The sequence below is a fragment of the Gigantopelta aegis genome, chromosome 14, assembly GCF_016097555.1.
Source record: "Gigantopelta aegis isolate Gae_Host chromosome 14, Gae_host_genome, whole genome shotgun sequence".
In the NCBI taxonomy this organism is placed as follows: Eukaryota; Metazoa; Mollusca; class Gastropoda; order Neomphalida; family Peltospiridae; genus Gigantopelta; species Gigantopelta aegis.
Window position 1 is genome coordinate 47144894 of NC_054712.1, and position 16391 is coordinate 47161284.

The 16391-nt window shown below is 36.1% G+C and overlaps 1 protein-coding gene across 1 annotated transcript in view; it reads right to left on the reverse strand.

Moving 5' to 3' along the window:
* The window catches only part of LOC121388271 (alanine--tRNA ligase, cytoplasmic-like), a 28736-nt gene extending 19140 nt beyond the window's left edge, over positions 1–9596 (reverse strand). Inside the window, exons 1-8 of the mRNA XM_041519545.1 lie at positions 9505–9596; positions 8677–8840; positions 7073–7261; positions 5242–5387; positions 4534–4725; positions 3616–3760; positions 1894–2039; positions 327–435 (exon numbers count right to left, since the gene is read on the reverse strand). Coding sequence (XP_041375479.1) covers positions 327–435; positions 1894–2039; positions 3616–3760; positions 4534–4725; positions 5242–5387; positions 7073–7261; positions 8677–8820 — 1071 coding nt within the window. The 5' untranslated portion in view covers positions 8821–8840; positions 9505–9596. The remainder of the gene's footprint in view (positions 1–326; positions 436–1893; positions 2040–3615; positions 3761–4533; positions 4726–5241; positions 5388–7072; positions 7262–8676; positions 8841–9504) is intronic.
* Positions 9597–16391: the final 6795 nt, after the last annotated feature.

Genomic DNA, 16391 nt, shown 5'->3' on the forward strand with positions numbered 1-16391 from the left:
GATAGAAATAAGCAGAAATTTTCACTAGTCCACCGGACAAGTACATGTAGAAATCTTCTTGTCTGCCAATATTTATACTTGTCTAAGTAAGTGGTTGGTTTTATTCAATTGCAAAGACAATATTTTTGACTGCTTAAAATGAAATTACACTAAAAAAATTCATTTGTCCACTGGACAACCATTGAGGTACATTTTGCTTGTCCGAGCAGATTTTCACTTGAGACAAACGGACTAGTGGTTATTTCGAATACTGATAAACAGAATTTTCTAGTTTTGTGTAAAGAATAGCTAATTGTTTGCAGTGGGCAAGAGTGACCAGTACGTACCAACAAATCCACCACAGTATCGACGAGGTTGGCAAACATTCCGGGTTTACCATTGAGCTTCTCCGTCCCGTATCGCACAGCTCGACGTAAAATTCGCCGGAGAACATATCTGGAAATAATCAATAAGATTCAATTTCAAATTTTAACTCTCAATGTATTTACAAGACATCTTCAAATACTTATTTTTGTAAAATGGCTTCTAGCTAAGACATTGCTGATCCATTAAGAAAAAATGTACAAAAACAAATTATGGCCACAAGAAACAATCACCTTTACGGTTGCAGAGACAAGGACCGAGATGTGCAGTTAGACAGCAAAAGAAGTTGTTAGAAATAAGAGGGGCTGCCAGATCGGTAAGAAATAAAGTGGAAATAATAATAATACTATTACAAATACTCTCCCATATGGCCTTTTCTAAGTTATAGCAAACATTTAATATACATGTACATTAATAAACAAAATGCTCTAAAACCCCAATAACATAATAGTTACAAACATCACAAACATATTAAATGTAATTCACATACTACAGTGGTCTCAAAGGAAAACAAGGAAAGAGGGCCAGTGGTATATAGAACAAAAAACATTATCTCGCCTTCATGTAAAATTCTTTGATCTCATTGGTTGTTTGCCGTTGGACAAATCCCGTATCCCCCTGTGGGCGGAGCCAAATTCTCTTATACCCCGTCTGTAATTTCCAACAGTTTCCAGCCGCCCCAGTTAATGCTAAAGCAATAATTAGATTATAAATAACATTGATAATCAATCAAGTATACATAATTAATTTTATTTTTACTATAAAATACAATATTTCAATACTTTTAAAAGCTGCAATGTTGAACTCGGCCACCTAATTACAGTCGTGGTGTTATTGTATTAATGCGCGATTAGCAACAGTTGTTTTTATTTTTTATTTTATTTTTATTTTTTATTTTTTTTACTACATACATTTCTGATAAAAAAAAGTTTTTTTTTTATTCTATTTTTATTAATATCTGTTTCAGACAATTTCGTATTACAAACATTTGAAGTTAAAAACTCGTTTATCGATGGAACTATTTTTCGTCACTGGCAAGTGGTTTCGTTCGCGTCCGCGTGGTATGGCTCCGTTAATAAATTGTTAACAATTATTGTCTGGCGTTATTTTGATTATTTGGCTATATGGTTTAACATGTCGGCAAGATAAATTCGTTGTAGAAGCATCTCTCGGGGTATATGGCTTTTTATGTACCCTTTGTGTGCTCTTTTACCCCCTCGCCTTCGGCTCGGGGTAAAAGAACACACAGAGGGTACATAAAAAGCCATATACCCCTCGTGATGCTTCTACAACTTATAACAATCAACGTCTGAGCAAACTTTAATATAGTGAATTAGTCCAACATCCAGCAGACACTTACCCTCGGCCAACTCTTACCCTCAGCCAACGCTTAACCTCAGCCAACACTTACCCATGGCCAATGCCCACCCTCGTCCAATGCTTACCCTCGGCCAATGCCCACCCTCAGCCAACACCTATCCTCGCCCAACACCTATCCTCACCCAACATCTACCCTTGCCCAATACCTACCCTCGGCCAGTATTGTCCGGTCTCCCTCCGTCAGACAGGGCTATGGTCAGCGTACGTGCGTGGTCAGCCAGGACTCTGTATGCCATGTCGATACCATCAACATCTTCTTTTCCTACCTTGCCCGAGTACGGCCTCATGCCAGTTGCCTGTGTAGAAAAACAACACATAAACAGTGAGACAAACATGTGTCGCTTGGACAATATCAATCAATGGAAAAATAAGCGAACTTGAACTATTTGCTGTTAAATATATTTCTTTTGTCACTTGGTCAAGTTAAAGTTTTGTTGTGATTAAAGGCACACTGATTAATCACAGGATACTGGATGTTAATCATTTGGTCATTTGGACATATAGTCTTAAGTACAGAGGAAACCTGCTACATTTTTAATTAGCAGCAAAGAATCTTTTATATGCATTTTCCTACAGGCAAGACAGCACATACAATGTCATTTGATGTACCAGTCACGAGGCACTGGTTGGGATGTGTGTGTGTGTGTGTGTGTGTGTGTGGAACCCAATCAGATAATGGATCCACCAAAGGGGTTCAATCCAATAACCAAAGCATCTCAGCCGAGTGCTCTACCTACTAAGCCAGATCCCAACCTCGTGTTCAAGATACAGTAATGAAATACACTGCCACCACACAGGCTACTCCTACAGAAGAGCAGCAAAGGTTCTTTTATAATCACTTAATCAAAAAAAAACAAAAAAAGTGGGCGGGACATAGCCCAGTGGTACAGCGCTCACATGATGTGCGGTCGGTCTGGGATCTATCCCCGTCGGTGGGCCCATCGTGCTATTTCTCATTCCAACCAGTGCACCACGACTGGCATACCAAAAAAACCTTTGTTTTTGTTTAACGACACCACTAGAGCACAGTGATATTTTATTAATCATCGGACAGTCATAGAGAAGAAACCTGCTACATTTTCCCATTAGTAGCATGGGATCTTTTATATGCACCATCCCACAGACAGGATAGCACATACCACTGCCTTTGATATACCAGTCATGGTGCACTGGCTGGAACGAGAAATAACTCAATGGGCTGTGGTATGTACTACCCTGTCTGTGGGATGGTGCATATAAAAGATCCCTTGTTGCTAATCGAAAAGAGTAGCCCATGAAGTGCCGACAGCGGGTTTCCTCTCTCATTATCTGTATGGTACTTGACCACGTTTGATGCCATATAACCCTAAATAAAATGAGTTGAGTGCATCGTTAAATAAAACATTTCTTTCTTTAATAAAAAAAAAAGGACAGTGCATACCACGTTTGGAAGGAAATCTTTTATTCAACGACGCACTCAACACATATTATTTACGGTTATATTGCGTCAAAGATATGGCTATGGACCACACAGATAATGAGAGAGGAAATCTGCTGTCGCCACTTCATGGCCTACTCTTTTCGATTAGCAGCATGTTAGATGTACCAGTCATAGCACAGTGGTTGGCACAGGAACAAAAAAATAACCCTATGACCTGAGGGGTGCAAAATACAACCTACTTTAAAGCCATTTTTTTTAATTGAGAGAAAAGAAATTTTATATGTGTAATAAATTGGAAAAAACACATTATAAAATTTAAGAATTAACCAAAATATTTGACAAATCACTATCTCTTGATTCTTTCCCAAATACTAATACTATTCAATATTGTTTTACTATTTCAATGGCTTCAAAGGTATAAAAAGATTGGTGTTACTGTTACTTTGTTTTACCTTCTCAATGGCCTCAAACAGTGGGATGAAGAGATCGGTGTCGTAATTTGACATCTTTCTCTGGATCACAGACACAAGGCGCTCCAACCCCAAACCACAGTCGATGTGTTTCTTAGGCAGAAAATTCAACTCCGTCTTCGACTCTCTGAAATCATCATAACACAACTGACATTAGTACACACTTCATTTCATTCTCTCATTTTATTCATATGTTTATATCTAATTAAAGTTAAAGTATGATGTCCTGGACTGCCTGTGTTAGTTGTTAGTGTTGGCGCCGGGACAAGGATGCGAACCCAGTAAGAGTTTGTTTAAACTTTTTGTTTTGTTTAACGACACCACTAGAGCACATTTATTTATTAATCACCGGCTACTGGATGTCAAACATTTGGTAATTTTTACATAATATTCAGGGCTAGCTCTGCCACTCGCCCAATTCACCAATTGCGAATTTAAGGAACAACTGACGGATTTTATTTTAATTTGGCGAAAAAAATTCATGCAATAATTGATATTTGCTGCAAAAATAACCAAGTTTTGCATTTTTGGACATAATTTGGCAAAATGTTTTGCATATCCAGAGCTAGCCCTGATATTAGTAGCAAGGGATCTTTTATATGCACCATCCAACTGACAGGATAGCATAAACCACGGTCTTTGATATACCAGTCATGGTGCAATATTATTGACATATCAACAATATCTGCTGTACTGAACATGTTAAAATATCACTTAATGATTTATTAATCATCAGCTATTGGATGTCAAACAAATTTTGAGTCTTAGAAAGGAAACCTGCTATATTTTTCCATTAGTAGCAAGGGATGTTTTTATGCACCATCCCACAGACAGGATAGCACATACCACGGCCTTGGATACACCAGTTGTGGTGCAACATTACTGACATATCCACCTTACCTGTTGTACTGAATGAAGACGAGGTTCCAGATTTCCAGGACATCAGGATCATCCTGGTTCACGAGGTGCATGGCGTTCCGTCCCCCGATTCGGTCGTAGTGAATCTCTGAACACGGACCACACGGGCCGGTCTCACCCATCTCCCAGAAGTTGTCTTTCATAGAGCCTGGGATGATCCTGTCTGGGGCCAGTCTACAACACAACAGACAGCTCATGTTACAATGTGTTTATTCTCTTTAACAACAGGAGAGTGATCGAGAAAAACAGGCAAATAGATCTTCAGAGAATGTGCAGAGAGGTGTATAACTATAAGTATGTCTACTAACAAACATTCTAATGTAACAGTTATACTTTGATCACCTAGTACTGAATAATTTTCATCTCGAGTTGAAAATCCAGATAAAACGTACACACCTCTAAAATAATTATTAGAATAATGCTTTTTGTTACATGGTTATTAAGTATGGAGTCAATAAAGAAATACCTTTTTTGAAAATAAAATAAAATGTACTTGCAGAAATATCTAAATTATGTTCCTTTGTTATAGATATGCGATATGGAGCCAATATTTAGACCAGCAATTTAATAGCTTTTATTTAACCATCAAACTGTATGTTAAGAGAAATTAAATATATGTTCCCAGGTTCCTGTCCCATAAAATTTTAATTCCAGTAGGAACACTTCACACTGAAACTTTTGCACACTTACCCGAGATTTTGCCAGATTTCTTTTGCCTCATTGTCTGGTTCGAGTCCGGTTTCCTTATTGCCGCCAAAGTAGGTCACATAAAGACGATCTTTTTCTAGTTTCAGTCTGTCTGTTAACAGTTCCCAAGCCCAGGCACATATTTCTTTCTGTAAATGTTGGTAAAGAAACAGTGTATCAACTCACTCGCACTGGCACATCCTCACATTCTAAATAAATACAGAGAATATTAAAGAGGCCATCCTGAGTTCGTAGCCATTATTAAAAATAGACAGTCAAATAATCTACTCATATGAAAAAGTAAAGTAAAGTTTGTTTTATTTAACGACGCCGCTAGAGCACATTGATTTTTTATCTTATCATCGGCTATTGGATGTCAAACATATGGTCATTCTGACACTGTTTTTAGAGGAAACCCGCTGTCGCTACATAGGCTACTCTTTTTACGACAGGCAGCAAGGGATCTTTTATTTGCGCTTCCCACAGGCAGGATAGCACAAACCATGGCCTTTGTTGAACCAGTTATGGATCACTGGTCGGTGCAATTGGTTTACACCTACCCATTGAGCCTTGCGGAGCACTCACTCAGGGTTTGGAGTCGGTATCTCGATTAAAAATCCCATGCCTCGACTGGGATCCGAACCCAGTACCTACCAGCCTGTAGACCGATGGCCTGCCACGACGCCACCGAGGCCGGTCTACTCATATGAAATACACATATATGGGTAACATAAGTTATTAAAATATAATGCACTAGACTGATAAATACATTCGGGAAGAAAAAAATATACATTGTTACATATAAAATTACTAAAGACATAATGTCCATATTGGGGCACTACAAATACATTAAAGGGACATTCCTGAGTTTGCTGCACTGTAAGATGTTTAAGACTAATAAAATATTTCTACGATTAAACTTACATATTAAATATATTTTCTTGTTTAGAATATCAGTCTGTATTTTCAATGTGTTTTTGGTCGTCTTAATATTTGTAAGAAGCGCAAACTGAATTTTGTCTTCAAATAAGTTCGTATGTACGAAAAAAAATATTTTAGGAAATAAAATAAATTTAACCTAGTACAAATATTAGAACAATCAGAAACACGTTTAATATACAGCCACTAATATTTTATGCAGAAAAAATATATTTGATATGTAATTACAATCGTTAAAAAGTCTCTGTTAGTTGATAACATTTTAAAAATTACAGCAAACTCAGGAATGTTCCTTTAAACCTATGATCATTGAGAGAGATCCCACCACATATCAGACAAGTACTGTCATTGAGCTACATCTAGCATCCTCCAGCTTATGGAACACTTTGTTCAGTACCATATCATGATTCATAGCCAATTTCAAAGACCTCAACACAGTAACCAGTATGACAAACGTGTGTCATAATGATTTCATGTGCACAATGAATGACATAAGTTTGTGAAGCGACGTCATAATTTAATGCGGCTTCTCCAGTGTTAGATCTGTGTAAACGCCTATCAAAATGACGTCATTTCTGAAAATGATGTTGTTTCGTCCTCTCTGTTTAGTTACATTTGAAACGTTTTGACATAGTCCTAGGTTGTTATTCGTCAAAATGATATTTTGGACAATGTGGATCATAAACATATTATTACACTCGTGTGTGAGTTGTATGGATTTTACGAAACTCGTGTCAGGATTCATGCATTACCCGAGCGAGATATCCTGACACTCGTTTCATAAAATCAGTACGACCCACAAGCTTGTATAATAATCTCTATAAATAATAGTTGTTGATAAGACTTTTAAAACAATGGTTTCTTTGTAGCTACTGAATAAATGAGAAACTCAAACCTTATAGTAATCGCCAAACGACCAGTTTCCCAGCATCTCGAAGAAGGTGTGGTGGTAGACGTCTTTACCAACATCGTCGAGGTCATTGTGTTTACCACCTGCTCGGATACACTTCTGAGAGTTTGTCGCTCGAACCCACTTAGCCATGTCACTGTTCGGATCCACTACACCCAAAAATATGGGTTTAAACTGAAAATATATGACAAAAGACAATGTGAAAATGTTATAAAACATTGGCGGTCTTCGAGAAATGTTTGAAAAAGTCACAAGCCCTCACAAAAACTTTGGCTAGTGCCCTATGTATTATAGTAATACAGTTGATAATTTCCACTAGCCCAGACAGAAGATTCTCTAGCCAGGGGCGAGGGTTAATGGATTTGTCGAACCCGGACATTGGATAAAACATAAACCTGCAATACAGAACAAAAATGTGATAAACATACAGTCATGTATTATTGGGTACTCATTTGATAGTAGCTGTTTGTAGGGAGGTGTATCAGAGTGCAGTAATGTATATAATTGTATTACAAGTAAGTCTACTCATGAACACTCTATATCAGAAGACTACCTGCCCATGCATTAAACAGTCAATAAAAATAATTTTACTTCATCATTTCTAATTTTGTAAATTAAAAAGTTGTGTTGGATCAATGAACAAAATGGCACCTGTATTATAGTTTATATACCAAAAAACACAGGCCTCTGGGAACTGAACATTTCTGTAACCTTTTCACAGGTTTCAATAAGTAAATTCAAGTAATCCATTCATGGTTCATATAGACATTTCAAACCTAAATTTAGGGGCTTTTTAGGGTCCATATAAGTAAAATTTAGGGACTAAAACTTCGCTCTCCGCCATTTGCCATGATCTTCAAACTCGACCAAATAATTGGAGTGTTCGAGTGGGCTGTCGGAATTGACAGAGAACTGTCCTATACATTTTCATAAACATAAATATGTAGAACCCACATAGGCATAAATGTCCGATTCAGTTCAGATAATTTTAGAATATTCCATTTTATTTAGTTTGAGATTAAGACTCTTGATTAGTATTTTAGAAATGTGTTTCATTTTAAAATGACCAATCAAGCACTCCCTGAAAGTTACGAATGAATCCTTCTATAAAAAATACATTGACGATGCTTTACAAATGAATCGTTGGCATAATTTTGGCATTGTTTACACACCAACATTCGAGTGAGCACAGAGATCAACGAAATGAAAGTAGATATAAAATTATTTTTGGCAATTTATTTAATGTTTCCGGAAAAAGAAAATGTCTATTGATTTCAGGTCTTAATCAGCCCAATTTAGGGTCTTTTGTGAACTTGCCCATAAAATATAGGACTTTTTAGGGCTAGATAATCAAAATAATGACTTTTTAGGGGAACCCTTCAAATTTAGGGTCTTTTCAAGTGTGTGCGAACCTTGCCATTTCTATTTTGCATGACCAATTATGTCCATGTAACTGATGTCTTATATTTGATGCACAAACAAAAGATAGGTTAATGACTCATGAACAAAACAACAACGTACTGTTCTTGTAATTTTCATAGGCTTCAAAGTTAAAAATATAACATTAATATTTTTAAACCTAATCTTACCTGATTCATTCCCGCATTTGTGAAAAGTAGTGTTGGATCATCAAGTGGAATGGTTGAAGAAGAGTGGACGTAAATGTGATCCTTCTCTTTGAAGAAATCGATGAACAGTTGACGAATCTCCACTGCGGTTAGATTCTCGTTCATGGTTGTGATCTAGCTGTTACCTACAAATTGGCATTAATCATTAACAAATACTATTACATGTGTACACATTTTAAAAAGGAAAGGAATGTTTGTTTAACGCAACCTCAGCCCATTTTAAACAGTAAAGCTATTTTGTGGTTAACATATGGTTATTTTGACAACTGATTATGATGATTTTTGGACAGTTGGTGCAATTAATATGCAGTACATGTACAGGTTACACATTTGGCAATTAATTTATATTTTGTCAAATGTTCTGAAATTCATTTTAGAAGTCCTAATTAACATTTTTAAAAAAGATCAACAAAAGCTAGCAAGTGTTTAATTAACAACCCAGTCTGTCAAAGGATTAATCTGAATACTGAGGGGATGAGTTTTAAGTCGGCTTTAAATTAATGTTCCCATGTAACAACTATGAAACGATTGGCAATCTGTTAACACCATGTAAACAAGTGATGCAACCCAAAAGTATTCTAGGTGTTTAATCTATGTCAACACAGTCACTTGATATACATGGCCTAGATAATCGAAATCCATGCCAAAACTGAACAAGTTTCACTAGCCGGTTTAAATAATTTTCTGTAATAAAATAACGTATTTTTATTGTACTTTCAACACTGCTACATCGATCAATATTTGTCTTTGTCACATTTAGCTACATAAATAAATATATAGACAACATACGTAAACGATGGGAACTATTGTCACCTCCGTAGTTGTTAGTTTCACAGCAGTCACAAAAACGTGGTGACCGGTGTTAAAGTTATTTGTTATCCGTGAAAACTAATGGGCCTACTGAACATTGCGCTTGTGTACCATTATTCCTCATTACGTAGATAATACCAGGGGCATAGGCTAGGGGGTTCGGACGAACATACACAAGTTTACAAGATAGCACATACCACAGTCTTAGTCCACTAAAGCAAATGTATATGGTCCATTACAATATGTGTATAGTACAGTGACCTAGTAATAGTATGTGACACACTGCCATCCCAAGTTGTTCCTACTTGTGAGGTTTGATGGTCCTGTATGCATCTGTATGTATGATATGGTCCGGACAAGCATTTACTGTTATGTGCATTAGACTGAAAAGTAGGTCACAGTGACCTACAAATAATATGCAACACACCACCATCCCAAGTTGTTTCTACATGTGAGGTTCGATGGTCCTGTATGCATGTGTATGCAAGATATGGTCCAGACAAGAAAAAGTTAACAGATGTACAGACATATAAATGGACGGATCGACAGACAACGCCATACCATAATGTGACCCATAGATGGGTGTATAAAAAGAGCTGAAATGTTTATGTTAAAGAACTAATCTTTGGTTATAATGGGATAAAAAAAAGAGAAGGCCTAATTCACTAAACTTACAAAGTGCAAAGCAAGAGATGTGCTGGGACAATGCGATTCTGCTTAAGAAAGAATGCATATAAGTCTAAACATACCATCAACTGGAGGGGACAGTTATATATTACCATAATGCACCTTTCAACTGGGACAGGTGTAAGCATAGCCATCAGTTGATAGGGCTGGTGCCATCCTCTCCCCTCACCCCCCACCCCTTCCTTAATCTACTACTGAGAACTACATGCAGTTTGCCTCAATTTATCATCGGATCAACTTCTTTATTTGTAACGTCTTTCTTTTTTTTCAAATCAAATAGACTTAAAGCAGAAAAGGAATATGATAAGTAGATGGTAAAAAAGTTTTGTTTAAAGACATCACTAGAACACATTGATTTATTAATTAATCGGCTATTGGATGTCAAACATTTTGTAATTTTCAGTCTTAGGAAACCCGTGACATTTTCCCATTAGTAGCAAGGGATCTTTTATATGCACCATCACACTGACAGGATAGCATAAACCACAGCCTTTGATATACCATCAGGAGAGTGCTTTACCACTGGGCTACATCTCACCCTTCAAGTAGATGGACATTGTATACCAGTATGGACAAAATTTGATGGATGAGATTTTTAAAATTGGTCGACAGTGAACACATTATACTACAGCCCAACCTTCCATATTGTACTCGCACCAAGTTTGATAATCTTGAGGTAGCATGCTATATGGAAAATATTCTCTTTTCCCCCCATTTTTCTTCAAAGCAGCAAGGGATCCTTTTTATAAATTTACAATCCATACCACAACCTGTCTGGAAAAAGTTTTTTTGTTCAACACAAATAGAGCACATTGATTTATTAATCGGCTATTGGATATCAAACATTTGGTAATTCTGCCTAGCAGTCAGAGGAAACCCGCTACATATTTTCATTAGCAGCAAAGGATCTTTTACATGCACTTTTCCCACAGACAGGAAAGTACATACAACGACCGTTGACCAGTTGTGGTGCACTGGTTGGAACAAGAAAACACAATCAGTTAAATGGATCCACCGAGGTGGTTCGATCCTGCAATGCAAGCACTCAGGTGAGCGCTGAACCGACCAAGCTAAATCCTGCACCTATCCTAATCAAAGGTGAATTTACACAACCCACTTCATCTTAGGCTCATTAGCTTGCAAAAAGTAATATAAAGTTTGATGACCATGGCTTTTGATATATCAGTTGTGGAGCATTGGTTGGAACAAAACAAAACCTGATGACCCCATTAAACAGGATGATGGAATGCCACAACACAGTCAAAGAAAAGCAGTGTAGAAACACCATTAATAAAGAACAAAAACACCTGTTCACATGTAATTTTTAATATATTTTCATGAATCAGTATATACAAATATTATATAACATAAAGGCCTTGAGCTATGATACTCGAACAAAACAACCATCTCGACAAAACAAACCTGATTTTGATAGCCTTCTCTTAACCACAAATTATGAGAAAAGTCAAGTCATCCACTTTTAACATCCTAGTCCGATTAAAATTAAATTTTATCCTTCAGTTTGTTAGAGAGATTTTAGAAAATGACAATAAGATTCAATCCGAATCAGATAATGGAAATTAGGACTCACAAAGGTATACATAATTTTTAAAAACTGCATATACATCTGTATAACTATTTAACACAGCTTATTGCTGTGTTCACAGTAAAAGCTATTTGAAACCAAGTTGCAAATATTTACAGTAATAATTTTCAAACCGCACTCATTGTGAATATACATGTCTTTTCATTGGTTGTGTATTTGAAAATGTTCTGGTGCAGAAAATGTCTTCCTAAACATTTTAAGAACAAAAGTACATACCATAGCCTTTTGATATACCGGTTGTGAGCAAATGGTTGGGATGGGGGGAAATCCAGTCAGAAAATGAGTCTGAGGGGATTCATTCCTAAGACCAATGGACTCCAGAGGAGCATCCAATTATTAATTAATACATGTCGAAGATATATATACACTGTATATACATTTGGTTTTTTTGGCAGGTGGGTAGACATAAATAAACCACAAAATAATTTCCTATATGACATGGTTTTTTGTTTTTGTTTTTTACAACCTATAGGTTAACCACAAAGTTTGTGCTAAGACATTTATCAAACAGGGTTTTAAAATGTACCATTTTCATACTTGCCATCACTTACAGAGGAACCTAAAACTACAAACGGTGAGATACAAATTGCTAGTGAATGTTTTCAGGTGATGGTAATGCAGGTGACTTGCCCTTGTCAGATAGGTGTTTACTTATAAATCTTATCACAACACAACGCTAAACCAACTGATACAGTGGCCTCTAAACACATGTAAAGGTTACACATGCAGCAATATGATTAAAATAAAAACAAATTTCACATGATGCTTGATATATGCAATTAAATGTACTGTAATAACTGTACAACTGTTGAAACATGCAATTAAATACTGAATACTTTTAGGCATTATTTTTATGTAATAAGGCCCACTTTCCATTAACACAATTCCACGTTTCCATGAGAAGAAATGTTTTTCCATATCTGCATTTTCGCAAGCCGATTGTCGGAGTGTACTTTAAACTGAAATAAAATGCTTCACGTTATGACCTTGCTGAACTGAATGCCCGTGCGTTGTTCATGTATATGGAAAAGGTACTATGTAAATGCATGGAAATGCATGCAAAATCGTGTTAATGCAAAGCGGGTCTGAGGTAGAAAATCCTCACGAAATGCAACTTTGATTTATGACAGTAAATGTAATATGGTTGATTAGGAGTCATTAAAATTTCAACATATCACTAAAATTTTCTGAACTTAAGTCAGGTAGATCAGGGCTCACGCGAACGGGCGAAGTGAGCCCAAACTTCACTTTGACCAGCTTGACTTCACCGTGCCAGTCACTTTAAGGTGAAACTGGTGTCACTTTAAAAAAAAAATTGTAATCACTTGCAGTGTACAGAATCGCGGATGAATGGTGAAGAACTTGAGGAACACCTATTCATAGATAATAATTAGGTCTTACATGTCTTGAGAGTTTGATGCAACACTGGCTCCATAAAATCATGGAACAGGCTCACAGATAGGCTGTCTAGCTCAAACACCACCTGTGTCTGGCACTAAAAGTAGGCATACATGTGCTACCAACTGTTAAAGCGTGTAACTTTAATTCTATTGTCAGGCGTGTGTCTTTGAAATTGTACATGGGTGGGGATCTAGACTATGGTGAATGAATGTTTTAGGGAGGTTGGGTCATGCTTCACTGGAAAATATATATATTTTTTAAATTTGACGTGGGGAAAATAGGGGAATGATTTATTAGTTTCAAGCAGACTTTTTCACAATGAATAAATTCAATGTTCAAACAAAGATATCAAAATTATAAAATAATACACGCAAACCTGTCCAAATGGTCACCTGTAATCAGCAATCTCTTGCAGTAGGCGGCCAGTTTTTCCCTACCAAAAGATTTTTAATGTCAATGCACTTGTTATCAAGTGGTCACTTTTTCTAATGCACCTAGCAGTTACCTAAACTGAATCCCAAGTTACTAAAATGCCTGTGTTAAGCTGCCACTGTAAATTAAAAATGTTAAATTAAACAGCGACAAAGTGCAGCAAATAAGCAATCTTCCCACCTTCACGGATAGCAGTACCCATTCAGTCCAACATTTCCCCTGTATATCAATTATGAAATTGTTCCTGTAGAATGCATTTAATTGCCTCTGGGTAATCTAAGCTTGACTGGTAGATTAATCCACTAGGACAATATTCTGCAGGAGCAGATCCAGGATTTTTTAATAGAGAGAGTGCTCAAAATCTGTTGTTGTTTTTGAAAATAGAATTTAAAGGTCCTTGACAGGTGGATGGGATAACTTTGCATTTTTGTGTATTTTGTAATATATATTGTTTCACCAAACATAGGGAGAGCCCGGGCCCCTAGGGCCCCCACCTGAATCCGCGCCCGCTCTGCGTGGAGTAGTAGTTAAATGAAAAGAGAAGACTAACTTATGAGATAATGAATTCCAAACGGTTAAATTAGTTACATTTCATTATTTCTGAAGAAGACGGCATGTGGAAAAGTGATTTTTTAAAAACTGTAGAGCACTTCCATCAATTAGCTCTACTGACAGTAAAAAAGACAAAAAAATACAGACAGTAAAAGTTGTATGTCAGCAGCCACTTGTCTTAAGTGGTTCCTTTTGACAATTACTGATTGTTGCCGTTTAAGACAGGTTTGACTGTATTGGGTTAATATAAGTCTTTTTGCTTATTTTAAAAACTTCGCCCTCACAAACATTTGAGAGAGAAGTGACTTTGCCCTATGATTTTGATAAAGGGCATGCAATAATAATAATAAAAGTTACTGTGAGAATGGAATGTAAAATTATTAAACCACCGTTGACATTTCTGGGAGAGGTGGGTGGGGTTGTTGCTGTGTGTCATGATTTGTTTCCTAATCAGATAACAATTTGTTTAATAAATACTTATGAGATGTTCTTTGACCCTAGTTTGTACTGTTATGCTGTTTTGGAAGGTCTTTCTCATGAATAAAACAATACAATAAATAAAAACAAAACTGAAGATGCTCCTTCACTAAATGACAAGACCCTGCATGTTAATAATATTTTCTAAACATTAAAAAATGAAACATTTCATTCATGTGTTGAGTCTGAAAGTTGAAATACAGTGAAACCCCTCTAAACCGGACACCCCCAGGGCCTAGTAAAATGTCTGGTTTTAAGAGGTTATTTTCTGTACTGATTTAAAAAAAAAGGACTGTGGAAAATGTCCGGTTTTGGAGGAATTCCGGTTTTGAGAGGGTCCGGTTTTGAGACGTTTCACTGTATATTATAACTTAAACAATGTACTTCTTGTAGTGATGTTATGAACAAGGTTTTAATAGTGTATGCACTTGGTTATGTTGAAACATTTTAAAGCGAGAAATAAACATTCTTCATTAAGATTTATCCATGCATGAAAGCCGATTATGCAATACATCATTCAAACAGTAATGCTTACTCCTGCTGCAATTTTTTTAATAAAACAACTGAAATTACAATTTGAATAACCACATTGTGTTTTCCAAGCTACCAACTCGATGGTTATATATATATATTTTTTTTTAAATCCTATTTTATTGTCTACACTTCAGCATTGCAAAAAACTAAACCTTTTCAACAGTAAAACCATCAATACATGTTGACTAACTGAACAATACAGTAGTTATTCTCCAAAACATCCAGAAAATATAGCAGCATAGGTTATAATCCAAAATGTAAGTAAGTTTAAAAGCCAATGACTTTACACCAATGTGTGGTTCTCACGACAGTGGAGGAATATAATATGTAAGAAGAAAAGGTATGGCTGTATTGAGATGCTTCAGTGCATACAAGTAGATTTCAGCAAATAAAATTTATAGAGACTATTGCTTTGGTGACATGATGCAAGGACACTTATCTAGTATGCATTTATGGACGACATATAGTTACATAAACCGGTATATACAAACGATGGAAATTACACGAAGCTGTAATATCAACAAACAAAAAACCCTCATCACTTATGCACTATGAAACACATGCAAACAGCATTATGCATACTGAAAATTGATACTTGAAAGACCACGCTTAGACTGGTATGTTACGTAACAACTTCAGAATAATATCTCTATTTTGCTTATTGCTCAAACAAAATCATAAAAGATAAAAAGCTAAAAAAAAAATACATCCACAAATTTCTCACTTCTTACAGATATAATAAATTTTCCGTTAAATTCATTAGCACATAACGTCATCCCACTGGTCCAGACGTAGCAACGGGAGTTTGTACAATTTTCAATGAACGTAAAAATTACGTCTTCAGGGAACGTCATATCTGATGACGTCGTTTTATATGGGCAAGTTGTCTTAATGAGCGTTATTGTTTATGGACCAAAAATAATTCAAAATAAAGTATAAAGTTTGAGTGTTATTATCAGCAAGTATGATTCAAATTTAATTATAAGTATTGTCTGTTATTTCTTTCACATTCATCTGGGTATGAAAAAAATAAAAACCTTCAAAAAGAATAATGTGGGAACGGCTTCGCCGATTCACAGTTTACAGATGATTCTTTTTGTTCATGTCCCGATGGACGTAAAACAAATAACAGACAATCCTTTATAAAACCTGATGTTAACTCTTTCACTTCTAATTT